The 23,451-nt window shown below is 45.9% G+C and overlaps 1 protein-coding gene across 9 annotated transcripts in view; it reads left to right on the forward strand.

Moving 5' to 3' along the window:
* The window catches only part of LARP4 (La ribonucleoprotein 4), a 246,832-nt gene that overhangs the window by 191,904 nt on the left and 31,477 nt on the right, over positions 1-23,451 (forward strand). For 8 of the 9 annotated variants that reach the window (XM_033939032.1, XM_033939028.1, XM_033939027.1 and 5 more), the window contains 3 exons: positions 5,181-5,417; positions 12,124-12,172; positions 13,438-13,596. In XM_033939032.1, coding sequence (XP_033794923.1) covers positions 5,181-5,417; positions 12,124-12,172; positions 13,438-13,596 — 445 coding nt within the window. The remainder of the gene's footprint in view (positions 1-5,180; positions 5,418-12,123; positions 12,173-13,437; positions 13,597-23,451) is intronic. The other variant, XM_033939025.1, reaches the window with a different exon arrangement.

The raw sequence follows: 23,451 nt of genomic DNA on the forward strand, positions 1-23,451 counted from the left end.
CAAAAGGGAGTCATGGAGAGACAGTCAGGCATGGAACAACAGATAAATACAGGTAGGCAGGGGGCCAGGGAGAAAGACAGAGAGACATACAGAAAGAAAGACAGGGGGCCAGAGAGAGAGACAGACATAAAGAAAGACAAACAGATAGGGGGCCAGAGAGACAACAGATAAATACAGGTAGGCAGGAGGGCCAGGGAGAAAGACAGAGAGACATACAGAAAGAAAGACAGGGGGCCAGGGAGACAGATAGAATAAACACAGACAGACAGCAGAGAAAGAAACCTCCCCCTCCCCAGAGAAACACTAGCCAAGGATAGAGAGAGAGAAAGAATGACAGACAGGGGGCCAGAGAGACAGACAGAAAGAAAGACAGACAGACATCTATTCTAGCACCCGTTAATTTAACGGGCTTAAAGACTAGTAAGTTTATAAAGATCTGGGGGCCATTGACAGCTTACTGTAATAAATAGATGCCGTTTTCTATTGGAAGTATATTGGCAAATGGGGGGAGAGGGGGAGGGCGGGTTGTCTAAATTATATGGAAGGTTTTAACTTATAAATAAAAGTATTTATATTTATATATTTTTGTTTAAATATGAATGGAATGGGTGGGTGGGTGGGTGGGAAGGGAATAAACTTATGTATCTGAATATATTAAGAAAATTTAAGTGATGTATTTAATCTTAAATGTTTTATTAATTGTACACTTGATGTAAGTTTTAAAAAATAAATAAAGATTTAGAAAAAAAAAAAGAAAATAACATTATTTTTCAAGTCATTTTTGTCCTAGGCTCTGGTTTCTGTTTCTTTCTGTCTTCTCTTAACTCACTTGCCATTGTCTCCTGCTCATTTGACATTTCTTATTTTCTGTGCTCACCATCTTTGTGTACTTACCTTTCTCTTCTCTGTGTCACCTATATTTCCCTATCCAGCATCTCCCCTGTGTCCATCGTAGAGAATGACATGTGACAAAAATGTATCCCCATGACCACTGTCCCTGCCCTGTCCCCATCATCACGACCACTGTCCCCGCAGCATCCATACAAGCCTCAGTACTGGAATATTTAGCTTATTCCTTCCTTATAAATCAAAGTTCTGGCTGCTGAACTAGAGAAAGATGTTCAGCTAGCAGGGCTTTGTTTATAAGTTTTTATCAGCACAACTAATATACTACTTTATCCTAAGACAAAAAAATAAATATAAATTTTTTTTCTATCTTTGTTTGGTTTCTGCTTTCCTCATCTTCTCCTCATTCATTTCCTTCCATCACTGTCTGCCTTCTCTGTCTCTTCCATATGCTCTGTTACTGTGCCTCTCCCTTCTATCTCTCCCTCCACCCCCCCCCTCCCAATTGGTCTGGCACCCATCTTCTTCCCTCCGCTTTCCCCATAATCTGGAATCTCTCTCTTCCCCATTTCCCTTCAGCGTCTGTGCCTCTCCACCCCATCTTTCCCAGTTCCCTTCAGCGTCTGTTCCTCTCCACCTTACCTTCCCCAGTTCCCTTCAGCGTCTGTTCCTCTCCATCCCACCTTCCCCAGGTCCCTTCAGCATCTGGTTTTCTCCACCCCACTCTTTCTCCCTCCCTGCCCCTTACCTTCGTGACAGGCAATTTTTTAATTTGCTTCCTACGAGCAGCCGGAGCGTTGACATCGCATGTGGCTGCAGAAAGGTCGTCTCTGATGCAACTTCGGATTGCATCAGAGATGACCTTTACAGCAGCCACAAGTAATTTCAATGCTCCGGCTGCTCGTAGGAAGCAAATTTAGAGAAATTGCCTGCCGCAAAGGTAAGAGGCAAGGAGGGAGATGCTCAGGCAGCGGCAGCAATCAGGCGGCAGTGATCAGTAAGGAGGGAGGGAGATGCTTGGGTGGTGGCGGCTATCAGTAAGGAGGGAGGGAGCGCGATCGGTGACCACGCGCATTCCCTCCCTTAACTGCAGAGACAAGGCCATTCACCGCTCCACGGGGCGGTGAATGGCCTTGTCTCTGCAGCCGCGCTAAACAGTGTTTCCCCACACACACATACTGTTTGAGCAGGTTACCCGCAGCTTACCCGGGTAACAGCCACCGTGTCATTCTCTAGTCCATCTCCAAGTATTTATCATTACTACTCTTAAGTCCTGCATTGTTCATCTCCCTTCTGTGTTCCTGTTCTCTCCCACATCTAGCACTTTCCCTCTGTGTCCATATACCCCCTCCTATTTCTGGCATTGCCCGTCTCTATCCCATGTACCATCTCCCTTTGTGTCCCTGTCCCTATTCTCCTCTTCATGCCCATGATTTCCCCTTTATTTCTGATGCTTCCCTGTGTCTCTTTCTCTCTGCTGTATTTAGTATTTCATTCCCTCTTCCTTCATCCTCTTAGTATGGCATCTCTTTTTCCTTTTTCTTCCCTTCAGCCCCCCTTCCATAGGTGCAGAGCATTACCCCCCCTTTCCACAGGTGCAGCACCTCTTCCCCTTCCTTCCAGCTCCCCCTCCTGCAGATTCTGTAGCTTTCTCCCTTATATTCAGCCCCAGCCCCCTCCTGTGCCCTTACTTCCTGCCCATCTCCTTTGCCTTGCATTCCCTCCCTCTATTCCTTGGGCCGATGGCTCCAGCTCCCACTTGTGTGTCCAGTGGGTCTGGCCCCCTCTCCCTCGCGGGTTGACCCTGTCTCCTTCCCTGCTGCTGGCACACACCTTGAAGAGCATGCCGACCTCTACACAAGCCTGCCCGACAGTGCTTGTGGTCTTCCCTGTGCTGGGCTCCTCCTTATTATGCAACTTCCTCTCCTTGCGAAAAGAGGAATTTGCATCATAAGGAAAGGGCCTGCAGAGGGAAGGCCGCATGCACCATCAAGTAGACGTGTGTAGAGATCGGCTTGCTCTTCAATTTGTGTGCCAGCAGCAGGGAAGGAGGGAAGCCGGATAGAGCCACTGGACTAGAGAGTTGCGCGGGGACAGAAATCCCGCCAAAGTCCCACCCATCCCCACCCATCCCCGTGAGGACTCCCACCCGTCCCCGCGAGGAATCCCTCTGTCCCTACCCGTCCCCGTGAGAAATCCCCTCTGTCCCCGCCCATCCTTATAAACTTCAGAAATAGATATTTCATTTAATTATGCTACTGAATTAAAGGCTCTGGTAGAAACCCATTAAAAAATAAGCAAAAAGACTATTAATTTGGAAATATTAATTGGAAAGAATACATACTTTGTAAACGGGTTTCTACCAGAACCTCTAATGTAATGTAATGTAATTTATTTCTTATATACCGCTACATCCGTTAGGTTCTAAGCGGTTTACAGAAAATATACATTAAGATTAGAAATAAGAAAGGTACTTGAAAAATTCCCTTACTGTCCCAAATGTTTATAAATTTTTATCAACACAACTAATATACTACTTTATCCTGAAGCAAAAAAAAATATATAATTTTTTTCCTATCTTTGTTGCCTGGTTTCTGCTTTCCTCATGTTTGCATTCAATTCCTTCCATCCACTATCTCTCTTCTCTCGGCGTCTTCCATTTGCTCTGTTACTGTGCCTCTCCCTTTCTCCCCCCTTCCAAATTGGTCTGCCACCCTCTTTTTTCCTCCGCTCCCCCCATAGTCTGGCACCTCTGTCTTCTTCCCTGCCAGCGTCTACTCTCCACTCCCTCTTCCCCATTTCCTTTCAGTGTCCTTCTCCCCCCCCCCCCCCATTTTCCCCATGTCCTGTCAGGCAGCATCCTCCTCCCCCCTCTGTCTTCCCCATGTCCTTTCAGGGTCATTCTCCCCCCTCTGTCTTCCCCATGTGCTTTCAGCATCCTTCCCCCCCTCCTCCCGTTTTCCCCATGTTCTTTCAGCGTCCTTCTCCACTCCTTTGTCTTCCCCAGTGCTTTCAGCATCCTTCTCCACTCCTTTGTCTTCCCCAGTGCTTTCAGCGGCCTTCTCCCCCCTCAGTTTTACCCATTTCCCTTAAGCATCTTTTCTTCTCCACTCCACCTTTCCTCCCTCCCTGCCCCTTACCTTTGTGGCGCTTCCCCACCCGACCGACAACAGAACAGACCTGGTCGGACAAATCTCCCTGTCCTGTAGCACGAATCTAAATTACCTTCTTACAGCAGCTGGAGTATTGAAGCTGCTGTAAGAGGTAATTTAGATTCGCGGCTACAGGGCAGGGAGGTTTGTCGGCCGGTCCAGTTGTCGGTCGATCGGGGGACCTGACCGGCTGTGCACACTCCCCGGGGCGGACCACCCCCCCTCCTCTTTCATACGCCATTGCCTTCTTCCTACCTGCCCTGCTGCACACAGCCGACCGGAAGTCTTCCCGATGTCAGCGCTGACGTCGGAGGAAGGGAGGGCTTTGCTTAAGCCCTCCCTCCGACGTCAGCGCTGACATCGGGAAGACTTCCGTTCGGCTGTGTGCTGCGGCAGGGCAGGTAAGGAGAAGACTAGCCTCGCGGCTCGAGTGTACTGTGATCCAACCCCGCAGGAATCCCGCGACCCTAGGGGGGGAACCCGCGGGTCCCGCAGGATTCCCGTCGTCCCCGTTCCCATGCAGCTTTCTACACTGGACCTCTGAGGGGGAGGGAATAGGAGCTGCCAGACCCGCAAGGAGGGCTGTGATTGTGGGTGGGGTTCCCTGCTGGTTCAAAGCTTTTTACTGTTCTTGTGGCGCAGTAAAAAGCTTTGTTCCCGTACTTGAAGTAAACAATATAAAAGCTTACCTATTCCCGTAGTTTTACTGTAGTTTGCTGCAGTTTACAGTGGGAACAGGTCACCATGTCATTCTCTACCTGCATCCTCTGGATGCTCAAGCTACAGCCCTAACCACTAGGTCACTACTTTAGCAATCATTGTAGTTCTCTGTCTACATCTACTAGTAGGGTGTTGGCATAAACCCACATCTGCTTTGCTCTAACCAGATTTAAGGAAAATGAAATTAACAACATAAGAATAGCTTTACTGGGTCAGACCAATGGTCCATCAAGCCCAGTAGCCCGTTCTCATGGTGGCCAATCCAGGTCACTAGTACCCAAGGAGTAGCAACATTCCATGCTACTGATACAAGACTAAACTTATCCTCTTGTTCCCTTTTTCCAAAGCTGAAATGATGTGAGTTATCTTGGTGGATGAGATTTGAGGGCTCTTTAAGTGGCAGCAATCTTTTTTTTTTTTAATTTAGGTTGGTTATCTAATTTTCACTGTCCTCTTTTTAAGTGTGAAGCCTCAGTTTCGATCCACAAATGGTTTGGAGCGTTCTGGAATGGGCAGCACTGCAATCATCACAGTCTCAATATCGGATGGAGTGTTGAATAGAACCAATTCAAGAAATTTCCAAAGTGAGCGACTAAGCAGCACATCAACACCACATCAGGAGAACATTTACTCTTCCAAGGACCATTTGGTAGCACAGACAGATCAGAACAGTGATAACTGTGGTGTTGGCAGGGGAAGGTAAGGACTTCCTTGATATAGGGAATTATTGGGATGCTTATATGAGGGCAGTTAAGAAGCCATGCAGTTGTTCCTGATATAAGAATTGCTCTTGGAGTTGACCCTGGTATGTACTGAATTCAGTAATCAAGTTGAATAAGAGACCCATTTTCATATAAACTTATCACTTCTTTAAACTCCAATTGTTATGAAAACAAACTAGGACTTCAGTAGCACAGAGTAAGAATTATCTTACTAGTTGTAACTAATGTTAACATCTGTGTCCCATTAGTCTGAATGGATAGGCACTCTTTGTAGTAATATTGATCTTTGTCCTATCCTCTTACAGCTGTTTAATACACTAATATATTAAAATGCTGTCGGTGCTCAAGTAAAATGGGCAGATTCCTGGAAGCTGGAATTGTTACACAGTGGTACCTTGGTTTACGAGCATAATCCGTTCCAGGATCATGCTCGTAATCCAAAATGCTCGTTTTTCAAAGCAAAGTTCCCCATAGGCTTTAATGCAAACTCAGAAGATTCGTTCCACAACCGAAGTTTGCAATGCCTGCGGGTGCTGCACAGCGATTCCAAAGTGTTGCCTTCCTTCCTCGGGGTCCCCATGCGGCTGCCCTCCTGCTTCTGCGATGCCTCTGCCCTCCGTCAGCGCTCTCCCGGCTCCCATCTAAACTGGCCATCCTGAATGAGCATACGCGCGACTTCTCTCTCCTCTCCTAAGGCAGCCGCTCCCCCGACAACACGCTCACCACGTACAAGCACGCAGGACGTCCTTGTACGTGGTGAGCGTGTTGTCGGGGGAGCGGCTACCTTAGGAGAGGAGAGAGAAGTCACGCGCATGCTCATTCAGGATGGCCAGTTTAGATGGGAGCTGGAAGAGCGCTGACGGACGGCAGAGGCATCACAGAAGCAGGAGGGCAGCCGCATGGGGACCCCGAGGAAGGAAGGCAACACTTTGGAATTGCTGTGCAGCACCTGCAGTCAAGTTCTTACTAGAGAGTTGCGCGGGTACAGAAATCCCACCCATCCCCGCCAAAGTCCCACCCATCCCCGTGAGGAATCCCCTCCGTCTCCGTGAGGAATCCCCTCCGTCCCCGCCCGTCCCTATAAACTTCAGAAATAGTTATTATCCCAGGACAAGCAGGCAGCATTCTCACATGTGGGGTGACGTCATCCACGGAGCCCTGATGCGGACAGCTTTTCAAGCAAACTTGATTGAAGATTTCAAGTTTGCTAGTGCTGCACCACGCATGTGTGTGCCTTCCTGATCCACTAGAGGGCGCATCCCCTCCTCATGGTCTTCAGTTCTTAGTTTTCCGCGGAGCCAGAAAGCCCTGTCTCTCTTCTCTGCGTTCTTATAAGTGCCTTTCTAGCACCGCGGCTTCTTTATTTTGTTAGGGAGTCGCTGTGCGTTTGTTGCTTGATCGTGTATTTCTTTGTTTCAAAAAAAAAAAGGAATTTTTATTGTGTTTCTGCTGGTTCCACCGGCAGGCCCTTCTTGGGCCTCAGCCATGCGGCTAGGCCTCATTTGGCTGCAGCTGTATTTTCTTCTTCCCTGGCCTTTCTCTGGGCTCACCTCATGTGAGCAGGATGGCCAGGACCATTTTTCCTTCGTTGGAATCGGACTGAGTAGCTTCGATCCCCGGTAATATTAATTGGGAAGAATACATACTTTGTAAACAGGTTTCTACCAGAGCCTCTAATGTTTATAAATTTTTATCAACACAACTAATATACTATTTTATCCTGAAGCAAAAAAAAAAAAGAAATAGAATTATTTTCCTACCTTTGTTGCCTGGTTTCTGCTTTCCTCATGTTCTCATTCAATTCCTTCCATCCACTGTCTCTCTTCCTTCTGCGTCTTCCATTTGTTCTGTTACTGTGCCTCTCCCTTTCTCCCCCCTTCCAAATTGGTCTGGCACCCATCTTCTTCCCTCCGCTCCCCCATAGTCTGGCATCTCTGTCTTCTTCCCTGCCAGCGTCTTCTTCCCACTCTCTCTTCCCCATTTCTTTTCAGCATCCTTCTCTCCCCCCATCTTCCCCGTGTCCTTTCAGGGTCCTTCTCCCTCTCTGTCTTCACCATGGCCTTTCAGCGTCCTTCTCCACCTCCCCCCCCCCCCCGGTCTTCCCCATGTCCTGTCAGCGTCCTTCTCACCGGGGCTGTTGTCGGTCGGGGAAGCGCCACAAAAGTAAGGGGACCTGGCCGGCTGTGCTTCACCCGGGGCGGACCACCCCCCTCCCTTGGTAGCCACTCGAGCCGCGAGGCTATTCTCCTTCTCCCTACCTGCCCTGCCTGCAGCATAGAGCCGAACGGAAGTCTTCCCGACGTCAGCGCTGACGTCGGGAAGACTTCCGTTCGGCTCTGTGCTGCAGGCAGGGCAGGTAGGGAGAAGAAGAGCCGCGCGACTGAGTACATCCAGCCCCGCAGGAACCCCGTGACCCTCGGGGGCGTCCCCACGGGATCCCCGTGACCCTCGGGGGCGTCCCCACGTGATCCCTGTGACCCGAAGGGGGAACCCGCGGGATGCCCGCGGGTCCCACGGGATTCCCGTCGTCCCCGTTCCCGTGCAGCTCTCTAGTTCTTACCCGTGGGCCACCATTGCTGAGTGCTCGTTTATCGGGGCAGTGCTCGGTTTACGAGACAAAAGTTTGCTGAGTGTTTTGCTCGTCTTGCAAAACACTCGCAAACCAGTACACTCGTAAACCGAGGTACCACTGTACTTGAGCAGTATTTCACAGGGTCTGTCCTGGGATAGAATGCTTTTCCTGTTTTAAAATTTATTATTTTTTTTTTTGCTTATTAGAAGTTTCAGCATACTTAAGAGTTTCCTAAACTAAACTAAACCTTAAGTTTATATACCGCATCTTCTCCATGAATATAGAGCTCGGCAGGGTTTACAAGAGCTTAATACAGGAAAAGAATAGCACATTGGGTTTGGTGGATTGAGTATAGGGGGGGAGGAGAGCATTACGTTTTTATGAAAAGACTGGTTTTCAGGTGCTTAAGGAATAGTTTGGAAGGAGACCTGAGTCCGCAGTGGGGTAGTAAGGTTATTCCAAAGTCCTGTAATTCTGAAGAAGAGAGATTTTCCCGCATAGAGGATACCTTTTACCTTCCTGTTTTTTTGAGGATAGGTAGCACTATATTTTTATTGCTATGAAAGATATACATCATATTTGGGGAGAGGAACAGTATTTCAACCTAGCCAGAGCAGATGCTACTAGGTTGGTGCCAGATGTATCACATATTGGTTTGAGGAAGGTGGTATGTAAAATTATAAATAACATACCATAATTTCAAAATTCCCTCAGGCTAAACATTAACTTCCACACTAGCACCTGGGTAATAAAAGAAAGTGATTTAGTCAATATTGACATAATATAGTAGGGTATTGTACAATCAGTTAAATGCAGGTGCAAAAAAAATTCCCTGTCCTAAAATGTGGGTGGGTACCTGAGGAAATGAAAAATAGACAAGTTATGACTTGGGCTAGCTTATGGGAGAATTGGGATTTTTAACTGTGGCTGAAAGCCCATTAGTCTAACTCATAAGCAGTGCCTTGGCCATCACATAACACCAATACCTGTGGATGAAATTTGGGGTGCTTAAACACATAACATAAGAATTGCCGCTGCTGGGTCAGACAAGTGGTCCATCGTGCCCAGCAAGTCCGCTCACGCGACGGCCCTCAGGTCAAAGACCAGTGCTCTAAATGAGTCCAGCCTCGTCTGCGTATGTTCCAGTTTAGCAGGAACTTGTCCAACTTTGTCTTGAAACCCTGGAGGGTGTTTTCCCCTATTACAGACTGCGGAAGAGCGTTCCAGTTTTCTATCACTCTGGGTGAAGAAGAACTTCTTTGCGTTCTATCCCCTTTCAACTTTAGAGAATACCCGCTCGTTCTCCCTTTCTTGGAGAGGGTGAACAATCTGTCTTTATCTGCTAAGTGTATTCCTTTCAGTATTTTGAATGTTTCGATCATGTCCCCTCTCAGTCTCTTCTTTTCAAGGGAGAAGAGGCCCAGTTTCTCCAATCTCTTACTGTATGGCAACTCCTCCAGCTCCTTAACCATTTTAATCGTTCTTCTCTGGACCCTTTTGAGTAGTACTGTGTCCTTCATGTATGGTGACCAGTGTTGGATGCAGTACTTCAGGTGAGGGCGCACCATGGCCTGGTATAGCGGCATGATAACCTTCTCCGATCTGTTCGTGATCCCCTTCTTAATCATTCCTAGCATTCTGTTCGCCCTTTTCGCTGCCACGCACATTGCGCAGACGGCTTCATTGAGTTGTCGATCAGAACTCCCAAGTCTCTTTCCTGGGAGGTTTCTCCAAATACCGCTCCGGACATCCTGTATTCGTGCATGAGATTTTTGTTACCAACGTTCATCACTTTACACTTATCCACGTTGAACCTCATTTGCAATGTTGATGCCCATTTCTCTAGCTTGATTATGTCACGTTGCAGATCTTTGCAATCCCCCTGTGTCTTCACTACTCTGAATAACTTCATATCTTCTGCATATTTAATCACCTCACTCGTTGTACCAATGTCCAGATCGTTTATAAAGATGTTGAAGAGCACGGGTCCAAGCACCGAGCCCCGCAGCACCCCACTAGTGACGCTCTTCTAGTCCGAGTATTGTCCATTTACCCCCACTCCCTGTTTTCTATGCTCTAGTCAGGTTTTAATCTACGTGAGTATTTCACCCTCGATTCCATGGCTCGCAATTTTCCGAAGTAGTCGTTCATGTGGAACTTTGTCGAATGCCTTCTAAAAATCCAGATATACAATGTCGACTGGGTCGTCCTTGTCTATCTGCCTGTTTACTCCCTCGAAGAAGTGCAGCAAGTTCGTCAAACAAGATCTGCCTTTGCTGAAACCATGCTGGCTGATCCTCATCAGACTGTGTCCGTCAAGGTGATCAATGATGCAGTCCTTTATCAGCGCCTCTACCATCTTTCCCGGTACCGAGGTCAGACTAACCGGTCTGTAGTTTCCCGGATATCCCCTCAAACCTTTTTTGAAGATTGGCGTAACATTCGCCACCTTCCAGTCTTCCAGAAACTTTCCTGATTTGATCGACAGATTGGCTATTAGTTGAAGCAGTTCAGCTATAGTCCCTTTCAGTTCCTTGATGACCCTTGGATGGATGTCATCCGGTCCTGAGGATTTATTGCTCTTAATCCTGTTAGTTTCCCGTCTTCATTTCCAGCGTATAGCCTGATGGGTTCTGGTATGCTGTGTATATCCTCTTCGGTAAATACAGACGCAAAAAATGTGTTCAGTTTGTTGGTGATTGCTTTGTCCTCCTTTAGCACTCCCTTTATTCCATGGTCATCCAATGGTCCCACTGCTTCCTTCAGAGGACTGCTGCAGTGGCTGTAGTATATAGGGGAAGGATAGGGCTATTGGATTTAAAAAAAATTTATTTATTTAAAAAATGTCTAATCTGCCTAGACCTAAGCAGTTTACAAGAATACAAACATAATCATCATGTAGCCAACATACAAATAAGTAAACAATCAATCCTTAACTGATATGAGTAAAGACCCATTATGCCTCAACCATTGAGTCTTTTCTATCAAAAATAGCAGCCTCTCAGGTTTGGTGTAAGTACAGAAACCTCAAACAAAATTTGTCTTTTGTGAGAACCAAGTAGTTGCTCTTGCTTTCACTTCAATCAGAACCACCAGAAACTTCTATTTGTAGCTACCCAGGGTAATTTTTTATCTCGATTAATCTTAACATGCTAATGTAATTTCAAAAGTTTTTTGTATTATCACTGTTTGTATACAGTGTCTTCCTCTATAAACTGCTCTGAACTATTTGTGGTATTGCAGTATATAAAAATATAAGTTATTCTTATAATTTTATATCCCCTTCCAGCTTAGTCCACTGACTACAGAGATACTTCTCAACTGGGGGCTATGCACCAGAGCATTTCTTTTTTGAAAGCTTGCACTCATTGAACCTAAATATGGCTTCTAGGCCATGACTGACTCTCCATTTGCTTCTCATAGGAGCCAACTTTCAAAATATTTGGGGCTGCTAAACTCGATACATATTTTTCCTCAGCATTTTATATTACTAGTCAATAAATTAAGTTCTATCAGTGTTTATTATTAAATTAGGTTTTTCTTGTCAGTAGTCTTGTAGGACTGTTTTTATAGGGCTATGCTGATGTCATGATTATTGTAAAGCTTAATTGTAAGCTATCAGTTAGTTTGATTGTAAACCACTCTTAAACCTTGTATAGTATATAAAGTAAATAAATCAAATCCCTCCATGGATACAATAAAGAAGTTGGATTAATAACGGTGGGTGCTTGGGCAACCCCCAGTACCCACAGATCTGGCTTCTACTGTGCTGCCTCTAAAACATTTCTTGGAACACCTGAGTTGCAAATCAAACAAACCCAGTATAAGTTTTTTGCATGACAGAACTGTTACTGAGCCACCAGGCTAGTCTCACCCAAAACTTTTTCTGATAAGCTGCTTTTATAAAATGCATATAAGTTAGACAATTTGCAGTCTAAAATCAGTTTCTGAATTGGAAAGTTAAAAGGTTTACAAAGATAAAATATGAAGACCCTTATAATTCAAAACTTTGAAAGGTCTACTGGAGGTAGAAAATAGTGTCTTATGTGTGGTGTGTTTTGTTTTTGTTGTTTTTTTTTTTTTGTGTGTGTGTGTGTGTTCTATGCTAAAGAAGAAATGTTTTCCGAGGTAGGCGACGGCGGGAAGACGACAGAATCTCAGTAAGTATCTTTCATCTGTCTTTATATTTCATGTTAGCAGACATGTGCTTCATGTTCTTAAAGCCATCTTAATCTTTTCAGTGCAAAGACTTTGCTGATGCTAAGGACCACAATAGTGGATTGAATAGTTATAGCAGGCTTGTTAGCTCTGTTCCCTATTTTGAGCCTGGCCATCTGAGCAGACACTTTACTATGGCTCTGCACCCTGTCCCCTTTCCATTCCTGCCAGGCTCTTCACTTCCCTCTCTGCTCTGTACCCTCTCCCTCCTAATGCCTTACAGGCCTCCACCGGGCCTGCTGTAAGACCTGGTGGTCCAGTAGTGGGCCGGGGCAGGAGCAATCTTCCTGCGCTCATTCCCCGTGCAGAGCCACTCTCTGAATGGACTGCAGGAACTCGCGATATTGCTGCAAGAATTTGCAGCAGCCATTCAGAGAGTGGCTCTGCACAAGTCAGGACTACAGGAAAATCGCTTCTGCCACAATTCACCACTGGACCACCAGGGAATTGAAAGGTATGCGGGAGAGGTGAGAGGGAGGTAAAAGTTGTTACAGTTGGCCTGGAGAGAAGGTGGGAGGGATCCCTCCTTTCCCAGCCCACTATGTCTTACAGCAGGCCCAGTGAAAGCCTGTAATAGGTCCAGGAGGGTGGCAAGTGAGCACTGACCCGAATATAAGCTGAGACCCCCATTTTTGGTCCTTTTTTGCCAAAATCTGCTTATATTTGAGTATATAAGGTAGATGTGACTCTTGAAACCAGTAGCTTGATAAAAGTTTAGATGTATGGCAAGCTGACCACTATTGGGGTTTTTAAAAAATATGTTTTGACCCAGCAGTTTCCTATTAGTCCTTCTGGACATTCAGTGTATGTAGTATCAAAGTTGAGATCCTGACCCTATGAGCCTTCATTTGTATCAATGTAGTTTTTGTTCCCTATTTTATATCCATCTCCGGCTTAGCTTAGTTTAGTCACAACAGTTACACTCCTTGTTCATGGTGATGCACCAGGAATCATCTGGAATCTTGCAGTCTATGATCCCTAAATCTGACCATTCTGCTGCTCTTGTGCAATGATTCGCGCTTCCCCTCTTCCAGGGGCCTGTGTGCTCTACCTCCACAGTATCTCAAGGTATGGTCAGCCCTACATATAGGATCTATCCTCAGTGATGAAACCCAGGTTTTCTGCATAGCCATGTACAAAACTTGACACTGAGCATTCAAGCTGGCCTGCTACTCTTTTATAACTTTGCCCCTTTTGAACCTTCCAGCGACCTCCACTTTCAGCAGAAGTGAAGACTCCAACACCAAAGTTTGACCTGTTGGCATCAAATTTCCCCCCTCTACCTGGAAGTCAGGCAAGCACCCCAGGAGAGCCTGTGCTGGAGAACAGAATGTCTGACATTGTAAAAGGCATTGGTAAAGAGAAGGTAACTTATTCTAGTTATAGCATTGGCATCCTATGCGGGACAATGCCAGATCTTTTACAAGTGGTCAGTGTGGTCCACCACTAAGAGCACACCTTTTTCTAAGCAATTTATAGAAAACCCATACAGAAGCAAAACAGTGTTCTGATGAATGCTTTGTGTATTATCACCTGTGTGGAAATGTGCAAAAAAAGTCTGAATTCCCTATGAGGACCATTTTTGTTGTGTTCTTTTTTCTTTTTCTTTTTTTTAAGTGAAGGCACAATTTTTGATAAAATAGACATTAATGAAACAAAATAAATCAGTAAATGTGCTTTTTAGAGCATGATTTGCAGGAACTATCACATGAACCTTGGAAATATGTATATGATGACTATTGCATGGACATAAGAACATAAGCAGTGCCTCCGCCGGGTCAGACCATAGGTCCATCCTGCCCAGCAGTCCACTCCTGCAGCGGCCCAAACAGGCGGCCCAAACCTGTCTGAATCACCAGAAGGGGTCCCCTTGCCACCTTGGTTTCCCATTGAAGTCCTATCTTCCCATCGAAGTTCTAACCCTCCGGTCTTGCACATGCACGACCTGGTTGGGTTTCTATACTTATTACCTGGTTAGCTTTCTATACTTGTGCTACATCCCAGCACCTCTCTCAGTATCCCACGATCCCTTTATCCCTCAGGAATCCGTCCAATCCCTGTTTGAATCCCTGTACCGTACTCTGCCTGATCACTTCCTCTGGTAGCGCATTCCAAGTGTCCACGACCCTTTGGGTGAAAAAAAACTTCCTTGCATTTGTTTTGAACCTATCTCCCTTCAGTTTCTCCGAATGCCCCCTCGTACCTGTTGTCCCCTTCAGTCTGAAGAATCTGTCCCTATCCACCCTCTCTATGCCCCTCATGATCTTGAAGGTCTCTATCATATCTCCCCTGAGCCTCCTTTTTTCTAGAGAGAAGAGCCCCAGCCTATCCAACCTCTCGGCATTTGGGCAGTGTTCCAGCCCTCTTACCAGTTTCGTTGCTCTCCTTTGGACTCTCTCAAGTACCGCCATGTCCTTCCTGAGGTACGGCGACCAATATTGAACGCAGTATTCCAGATGCGGACGCACCATCGCTCGATCCAATGGCATGATGACTTCCCACGTCCTGGTTGTTATGCCCCTCTTTATGATGCCCAGCATCCTTTGGCTTTTTTCGAGGCTGCTGCGCACTGTGCAGATGGCTTCAGTGATGCATCCACCAGCACACCCAAGTCTCTTTCAAGTCTGCTGTCTCCCAACAATGCCCCCCCCCCCCAATTTGTAGTTGAACAACGGGTTCTTTTTCCCTATATGCATGACCTTGCATTTTTCCATGTTAAAGCGCATTTGCCATTTGTTTGCCCAGTCTTCCAGCTTGTCCAGGTCCCTTTGCAGGTCCTCACACTCCTCTCTGGATCTAACTCTGCCGCACAGTTTGGTATCGTCTGCAAATTTTATAACCTCGCACTTTGCCTCCTTTTCCAGGTCATTGATAAATATGTTGAAGAGTAACGGCCCCAGCACCGATCCCTGTGGCACACCGCTCGTGACTCCCCGCCAGTCAGAATATTGGCCCTTTACTCCGACCCTCTGCAGTCTACCCGACAACCAGTGCTTGATCCATCTGTGCACATCCCCTCATATCCCGTGGTTCCACAGCTTCCTAAGCAGCCTTTCATGTGGCACCTTGTCGAAAGCCTTTTGAAAATTGAGGTAAATGATGTCTATGGGTTCCCCATTGTCCACCCGACTGCCTATTCCCTCAAAGAAGTACAGAAGGTTTGTTAGGCACGACCTTCCCTTACAGAATCCGTGCTGGCTTGTTCTCAGTAGGCCATTTCTCTCGATGTGCTCGCAAATGCCGTCCTTGATCATAACTTCCACCATCTTCCCTATAATTGAAGTCAGGCTCACCGGCCTGTAGTTCCCGGGGTCACCCCTCGATCCCTTCTTGAAGATAGGTGTGACATTCGCCAATTTCCAGTCCTCTGGTACCTCTCCAGTTTTCAAGGATAGGTTGCAAACATGCTGGATTGTGCCCGCTATTTCTTGTCTTAGTTCCTTCAGAACCCTTGGGTGGATCCCATCTGGGGATAAGGCCTGGCTAGTTCTCTCAGTACAGAGGTTCCCTCCATATGTAGATTGTTGTATGGTTAATCATAAACATTTTTGACAACAGTTATGCTTTGCCTAAAGAGATAGCTATAGTGCCATGTTTCTCAGCAAGACTGTCTAGTTGTCCATTAATCTCTTTTCTATTACGTCCTTTCCGGATTCCATATGCTAGGTGTTCAATCCCAACTTTTATTCTGGGAGTTTTAGAAATCCACAAACTTTTCTGAGCAAATGCTCGACCCTTTATCATGATAGCTAGCAAACATATCCAGTTATAGTTTCTGCAAGCAATCCATGCAGAAGTTTTTGAAGTTGTACTGCTTCCTTTTCTTATTTTTCCGCTTAAAGTTCATTTTCACGGTGGCTTCAGTGCCTTGAGACCCCTTCCGGGTGGCCCCTGTCAAAGGAAAGGATGCAGACTGCAGTGCTGGACTGCTGCTTCACTCTGATGGATATGTGGAGCCACCATTTCTAGACTCGGGGTCCCTTCCCCTGGCAGTCTGCTTGCCAGTGACCTTGTCACATGTTTCAAGTGCAAGCTGTATGCGTCTGGAGTGGAAACCCACCCAGATTTCAAGGCGCAGGCTGCCTTTCCCGCCTACGACCATGTTGACGAGGATCCATGGAGGTGGAGGTCGTAGTCTGTGTCTGGCCGACTGGCAGTCTGAAATTTATTTCTACCTTTATTGTCTAGTTTCTGCTTTTCTCATCTTCTCATCATTCTCTTCCTTCCATCCACTGTCTGCCTTCTCTCTGCCTCTTCCATATGGTGTCTGCTCTATTTCTATGCCTCTACCAGAAACTCTGCTTCTCCCTTCTATCTCTTCCCCCCCACCCCAATTGATCTGGCACCATCTTCCCTCTGCTCCCTCCATGGTCTGGTATTTCTGTCTTCTTTCCTTCCATCTCTCTCCTCCCTTCAGATCTGGTATGTCTCCTCCCCCTCCCCAATGCTCTTGTCTAGTATCTCTCTCCCCTTTCTATTTCCCTTCCTGTTCTTCCTTTTCAATTTGTATTCTACCTCTTGTCAACTTTCTTACTTTCCAGTCCTCAATTTCCCTTTCATTATATCTACCTACATCTTGCCACATCTTTGCCTCACCTCTTCCAGTATCTCACTCTCTCCTCTTCCCCCCAATCCAGCATGTGCCCTTTTTTCTTTATCTCCTCCTTCCATTCAGTAAGTGCTCTCTCCTCTCCACTTCCTTCCAAAGTCTGTTCCTCTCTCTCTCCTCCCAGTCAGCGTATGCTCCCCTTTCTCTCCTCCCCACTTCCTTCTAGCATCTGCTCCCTCTCTCAACAATTTCAGCGTATGCTCCCCACTTCTCTTCAGCGTCTGCTCCCCTTTCTCTCCTCCTCACTTCCATCTACTGTCTGCTCCTCCCCTTCCATCCACCTTCTGCTCCCCTCTCTCTCCCCTCCTCACTTCCATCCACCGTCTTCTCCTATCTCTCTCCTCCCCCCTCCCCATTTCCCTTTAGCACTACTCAATCTCTTCCCCTCATCAGGCCATCTCCCTCCCTTCCCCTCACTTTCGCAGGCACTTGTCAGAGTTTTCTCTTTCTGAGATGTCCTGATTCGGCAACCGTTCCCACAAGTCCCGCACGACTACCCTGAAACTTCTCCTCTGATGCACCTTCCTATTTCCGCCTGGGTGGCACGCGTCAGAGGAGAAGCTTTGGTGCAGTTATGCAGGACTTATGAGAACAGTTGCTGCGTTAGGACACGTCTGAAAGAGAAAACTCTGAAAAGTGTCCGCGAAGGTGAAGTGAAGGGAGAGAAATGGCCCTACGAGGGAAAGAGATGCCGGTACTGAGAGGCCTCCTGGAGCTGGGGGGGCCCAGAGCAGCTGCTCTGTCTACCCTCCCCTAACGCCATCCCTGCTTGTGTTGGCCCCTTTGCAGTTCCCAGGATGGACCTGCAAGCAGGGCTTCTCCGACCAGATCCTTCTTGCTGGCAAGTCCCTCTTTCCAATGTAACTTAGGCCTGCTCTGGGGGCCACAAAGAGGCTGACACAGCCCAGGAGAGTTGCAGGTATGTTGGTTGTTGGGGTAATTTTGCTGCCGGTGATCAAGAGGAAGCAAGTGTCGCTATCGAGAGAGGGGACTGCTGGATGCACAGTCGTGAGGAGAGCTGCTGACTGGGAGGGGTTGGGAAGGTAGGCAAGGTGGCAGATACTTTACATTAAATTAGGGACTTCTATGTAGGGCACCCCCATATTACTAATTGTAATGCAATTTATTCCATTCATTTTTCATATACACACAATATAATCTTATTAATACATAATGGTAACCACAAAATTAAAAATAACCACAAAGCACACTGTATGCAAAGAAAATGTAATTTATATTTGTTTCTTTTTCAAAGAGTTCAAGGCAGATGACTTTAAAATATGCAATTTCACCTCAGTAACAACTATAGAAAAATAGACAAATATAATGCAAAATATAGACAGCAGATATATATTCTCAAAATTGACACATTTCGATCACTAAATTGAAAATAAAATAATTTTTTCTACCTTTGTTGTCTGGTGATTTCATGAGTCTCTGGTTGCACTGTAGAAAGATTTATGGTGTACTAATCAGTTACATAAACAAATACGTGCCTGTTAGTTTTCTAGGGAAGACCATAATATCTCATCCAGGTTCAGCTAGCTTTGCCTATTTACACGACACAGAGACCCAGGCGTTATGAAATAATTTTATTATGAAAATAGAAAAATATAGTTCATAAGCCAGCAGCAATAACTAATTATTGTTCACATAATATCCGAATACATATATCAAACTCAGTACATAATTATTACAACACACTTGCTAGATAAATAAGTAAAACTAATTCTTACACTCTAAATAATTCCTTATAATAATAATTCCTGATTAGCAGCAAACTATTACAGTTTATCACCAAGAGTAGCTTTACAAATCCTTATCCTATAGACCACAGTTCTTCAACCGCCAGTCCGCGGAACAGTGCCGGTCCGCAAAGGATTCAGGTCCCGGCGTCAGTTGACTTACAACTTTCTGTTGCCATCGCTGTGCTGGGACTCCTGCAGCGTATGCTTCCTGCCTTGTCTCCGCACCTCCCGACCAGCAGCGGCAGCTCTGTGTACTTTTAACTTTGGCACAGAGCTGCCCCTAAGCAGTAGTTTAGCGTGGTTTCATGAGACAGCCTCGGGGCCTTTGCTAGGTCGGCCCGCTTCATTGATGCGATGTGGGCCAGCCTAGCAAAGGCCCCGAGGCTGCCTCATGAAACCGCGCTAAACTACTGCTTAGGGGCAGCTCTGTGCTGAAGTTAAAAGCACACAGAGCTGCCGCTTGTCTAAAGACTCTTGGGCCGCTGAAGGAGGGCAAAGAGCAGCTGTCCTGGAGGTTTCCCTTCCTCTCAACTTTGCAGGTCCCTTTTTTCCACCTTTTTTTTTTCTTCAAACGGCAACGGGCCCCAGCATCGACATCAAGTAAGTTCCACTGTTTCTTGCAAGCGGTTCTGCTCGGCCAAAGCTTCCCCTCTGACATGAGCCACCTTCAGGGGAAAGAAAGTGACCCACAAAGGTGAGGGGAAGGGGGCAGATGATGGAAGTTGGGGGGGAGGAAGAGAGAGAAGGGGCAGCTGAGAGAGAGAAGGAGACAGATGATGGAAGTGAGAAGAAGGGAGAGAGGGCAGAAGACAGATAGATGTCAGTTGAGAGGAGAGAGCAGATGCTGAATGGAATTGGGGAAAGAACGCATACTGGATGGAAGGAGGAGATAAATAAAGGGGGAAGAAAATAGTAAGATAATGGAGGGGTGAAGGAAAGGGGTGACAAGCTTTGGGTAGACACAGTGAAAAGAGGGAAACAGGACTAAATAGTAAGAAAGAATTTAATTTAGATGGAGGCAGAAAATAGAGAAGGAAGACCAGAGAAGAAAAGGGAAGAGAGAGCAGAGAACGATATCAGATCTGAGTGGAGGAAATGAGAAGAGAGAGATGCTAAAAACCACAGGGGGGAGGGAAGGACAGAGATGCCAGACCATGAGGGGAACAGAAGGAAGATGATGGATGCCAGACCAAATTGGGGGGGGGGGGGCAGGAGGAGAGATGGCAGGAAAAGACAGACAGTGAATGGAAGGGGCAGATGCTGGACTGAAGAGACAGAGAAGGTTTTCATGCCGCTGTACCGGGCCATGGTACACCCTCACCTGGAGTACTGCGTCCAGCACTGGTCACCGTACATGAAGAAGGACACGGTACTACTCGAAAGGGTCCAGAGAAGAGCGACTAAGATGGTTAAGGGATTGGAGGAGCTGCCATACAGCGAAAGATTAGAGAAACTGGGCCTCTTCTCCCTCGAACAGAGGAGATTAAGAGGGGACATAATCGAAACATTCAAGATACTGAAGGGAATAGACTTAGTAGAGAAAGACACTATTCACCCACTCCAAGGTAGGGAGAACGAGAGGGCACTCTCTAAAGTTGAAAGGGGATAGATTCTGTACAAACATAAGGAAGTTCTTCTTCACCCAGAGAGTGGTAAAAAGCTGGAACGCTCTTCCAGAGGCTGTTATAGGGGAAAACACCCTCCAAGGATTCAAGACAAAGTTAGACAAGTTCCTGCTGAACAAGAACATGCGCTGGTAGGGCTAGTCTCAGTTAGGGTGCTGGTCTTAGACCAGAGGGCCACCGCGTGAGCGGACTGCTGGGCATGATGGACCACTGGTCTGACCCAGCAGTGGCAATTTTTATGTTCTTAGGGCAGACACTGGATGGAAGAGAGTGAAAAGGCAATGAAAGCAGAAACCAGAGATGACAAAAGGTAGAAAAAAATAATTTTATTTCTATCTTGTGATTCAAATATATCAGATTTGAAATATGTATCTTGCTAGACATAACTGGGGAGTGCAAAGCCCAGGCAGTGCCTCTTTAGCTTCCAGCTGGCTTAGGGCTCTCTCTGACCAGGGGGCAGTTGCCCTAGTTCCACTCCCCTAACACCATTCCTGTCATGTATGACTGTGGTATTCTGTTACATGATATTTGTGTAGCATTCTGTAATAATTTGGCTTATTCAGTTTTCTTGATAGTAGAGGGGATATATGTGATGGGGAGGGGAGACAGGGGTTTTGTTGATTTTTGCCCTGTATTATTTGTATTTATAAAATGACAATTGTATAGAATATTGTTTTTTTTAATACTTTAATAAAATATGTTCAATATAAAATCATAACTATTTGAGGCTTGTGCGGATGGGATCAGATGGTTTGTGGGACCGAGCTCGCGGGGACGGGGAGGCGATGGTTTTTAAAAAAAATTTCAGTCTTAGTAGTTTGCGGTTCCACGAAATAATTATTTTATTTCCGCCGGTCCATAGGTGTAAAAAGGTTGAAGAACACTGCTATAGACAATAGAATTCTCTCTCTCTAACCCAGCTGAAAAAACATAATTCCTTATTCTCACCATCCAATTAGGCTGTAGCACCAAAATCAGGTGAAATGGAAGACGTCTTCCCTTAGCTTAGCAGATATAGAAATTCTTCTATTTAGGAACAGTCCGTCAGCAACTGGAGAAGCTGTAACTTAGGTTGGCAGCCAAGGTTTCCTTTATGTGATGGAATCCAGAGGTATAAAAGTCCGGTTTCATTCTCTCTCAGGCAGAGAGTCACAAGAGGTAACTTTTCAGGTCTTAATTATTATATAAGAAGTGCAGAGAAACCTATGATAAGAAGCAAGTTCACTCACATCCCAGCATAGACTAAATTATAATTAGCACATTTCACTTGGATCTCGTCAGATGACCTCTCCGGACCAATCCAGAAACATAACTTAGATGAATAGCCTTTCTGTATCGCACAAGCTGTGAAACAGAGGTGCCTTCATTAGATAAGACCAGCACATGAGCCATAACTCCCCCAAGATTCACATAGGCAGAGCATGTAGGCATAGCTGGATGTCCTTGACTAGAATACAGTTCTGGTACATACCCAGAATGCATCAGGCAGAAACAGCAAAGATGTATTCTTCTTTCTCTTCTTGCTAGGTTCAGGCTGGAATGATTTCTTGCAAACAATGGTTCAGGCTTGATGATGTCAGAGAGGCCTAACCTTTAGATGCAAATAAGGAAACATCCCTACAGCACTTCCTTCTGACTGTGCATACAATATTTCTTTATGCCTCCTGCACGTTTTCTCTCCTCTTGTCCTCATTCCCTTCACCAACAAACATCTCTGTCCCTCTATGAGTCCAACTTTTCTTCCTCTCTCCTCCATCCCTGTTGGCAACATGTCTCCCTCTCTCTCACTGTCCATTTGTCTTTCTCTCATTCGAGATAGAGAGAGATCCAGGATGCATATCTTCCACCACATCTACTGCCATAGCCAACATTTATCTCTCTCTTATCCCTCGGATCATGTGCAGCATTTTTAACCACACCAGCCCCATGCCCATTTCTCCTTCTACCATGCCACATCTCTTCCTCCATCACTATGTTCAGCATTCCTCCACCTTGCATCACCTTCAATTTCTCCCTCTGTTGCCTCTCCACCACCATATCCAACATTTCTCCCTCTCCTCCTATTCCGCATGCCTCTCTACCTTACTCTCGGCCCAATTTTCCTCTTTCTGCCTTTCCCTATGTACACCATCTCTCTCTCACTCGCACACTCATGCCCAACAATTCTCCCTTTCTATTCCTTCCCTTCATTCTATGGCCCAAGTTAGTGCCCCCTCCCTTCCTTCTGTGTCCCGAGTTCATCCACCCCTCTCTGCCTTCCAGCCTTTGTTCCAAATTACATTACATTAGAGATTTCTATTCTGCCAATACCTTGCGGTTCAAGGCGGATTACAAAAGATTTATAAATGGTGGGTTACAATGGAAGATCATTGGTTATTTCTAGAGAGGTAAAGGTAAAGAGTAGGTTAGGTAAAGATTAGGTCAAGTAGTTTCAGTGTGGTGGGAAGAGGGAAGGAGGGAGAAGGAATATGTGATGTTAGGACTGTTTCAAGAATTTCTCGAATAGTATAGTTTTTATTTCTTTTCTGAACATCTTGTAGTCTGGGGTAGTTATCAGTAGATTGGAGATCTGTTTATCTAGTTTTGCTGCTTGAGTGGCTAAGAGGCCATCGTATAGTTTTTTCCGTTTTACTTCTTTGATCGGGGGGGTGAATGGGGTGTGCGTTTTTCTATGTCTAATTGAGGTGGTTTGGATGAGGTGATTGTTCAAGTAGGTTGGGCTGTCTCCATTTAAGGTTTTAAATAACATACAGTAGAATTTAAATAGTATTCTTGGATTGGTAGCCAGTGCGAGTTAATGTATGCTTCTGTAATATGGTCATGTTTCGTCAATGAGTAGATGAGTCTCAGAGCTGTATTTTGGATTGTTTGTAGTTGTTTGGTCAAAGTAGCAGGGCAGGGAAGGTAGAGGATGTTGCAGTAATCTAGTAGACCTAGGATTAGGGATTGTGCTATAAGCTGGAACTATGTTCTTTGGAAGAATTTCTGGACTTGTCTTAGGTTTCTCATAAGTGCGAAGGATTTTTATATTGTTTTATTTATTTGCGGTTGCATGCTGCAGCATTTGTCTATAGTCATTCCTAGTAGTTTTATGGTGGTTTGGATGGGATAGTTGATTGAGTTGATTTCTATATTGGTTATGGTTGGGACTTTGTCATTTTCGAGGAGGATGAATTTAGTTTTTTCTGGGTTGAGTTTCAGTTTGTGATCATTGCCCTTCCCGTGTCCCAATGCGTTCC

This window comes from Geotrypetes seraphini, chromosome 3, assembly GCF_902459505.1.
Source record: "Geotrypetes seraphini chromosome 3, aGeoSer1.1, whole genome shotgun sequence".
Classification (NCBI taxonomy): domain Eukaryota; kingdom Metazoa; phylum Chordata; class Amphibia; order Gymnophiona; family Dermophiidae; genus Geotrypetes; species Geotrypetes seraphini.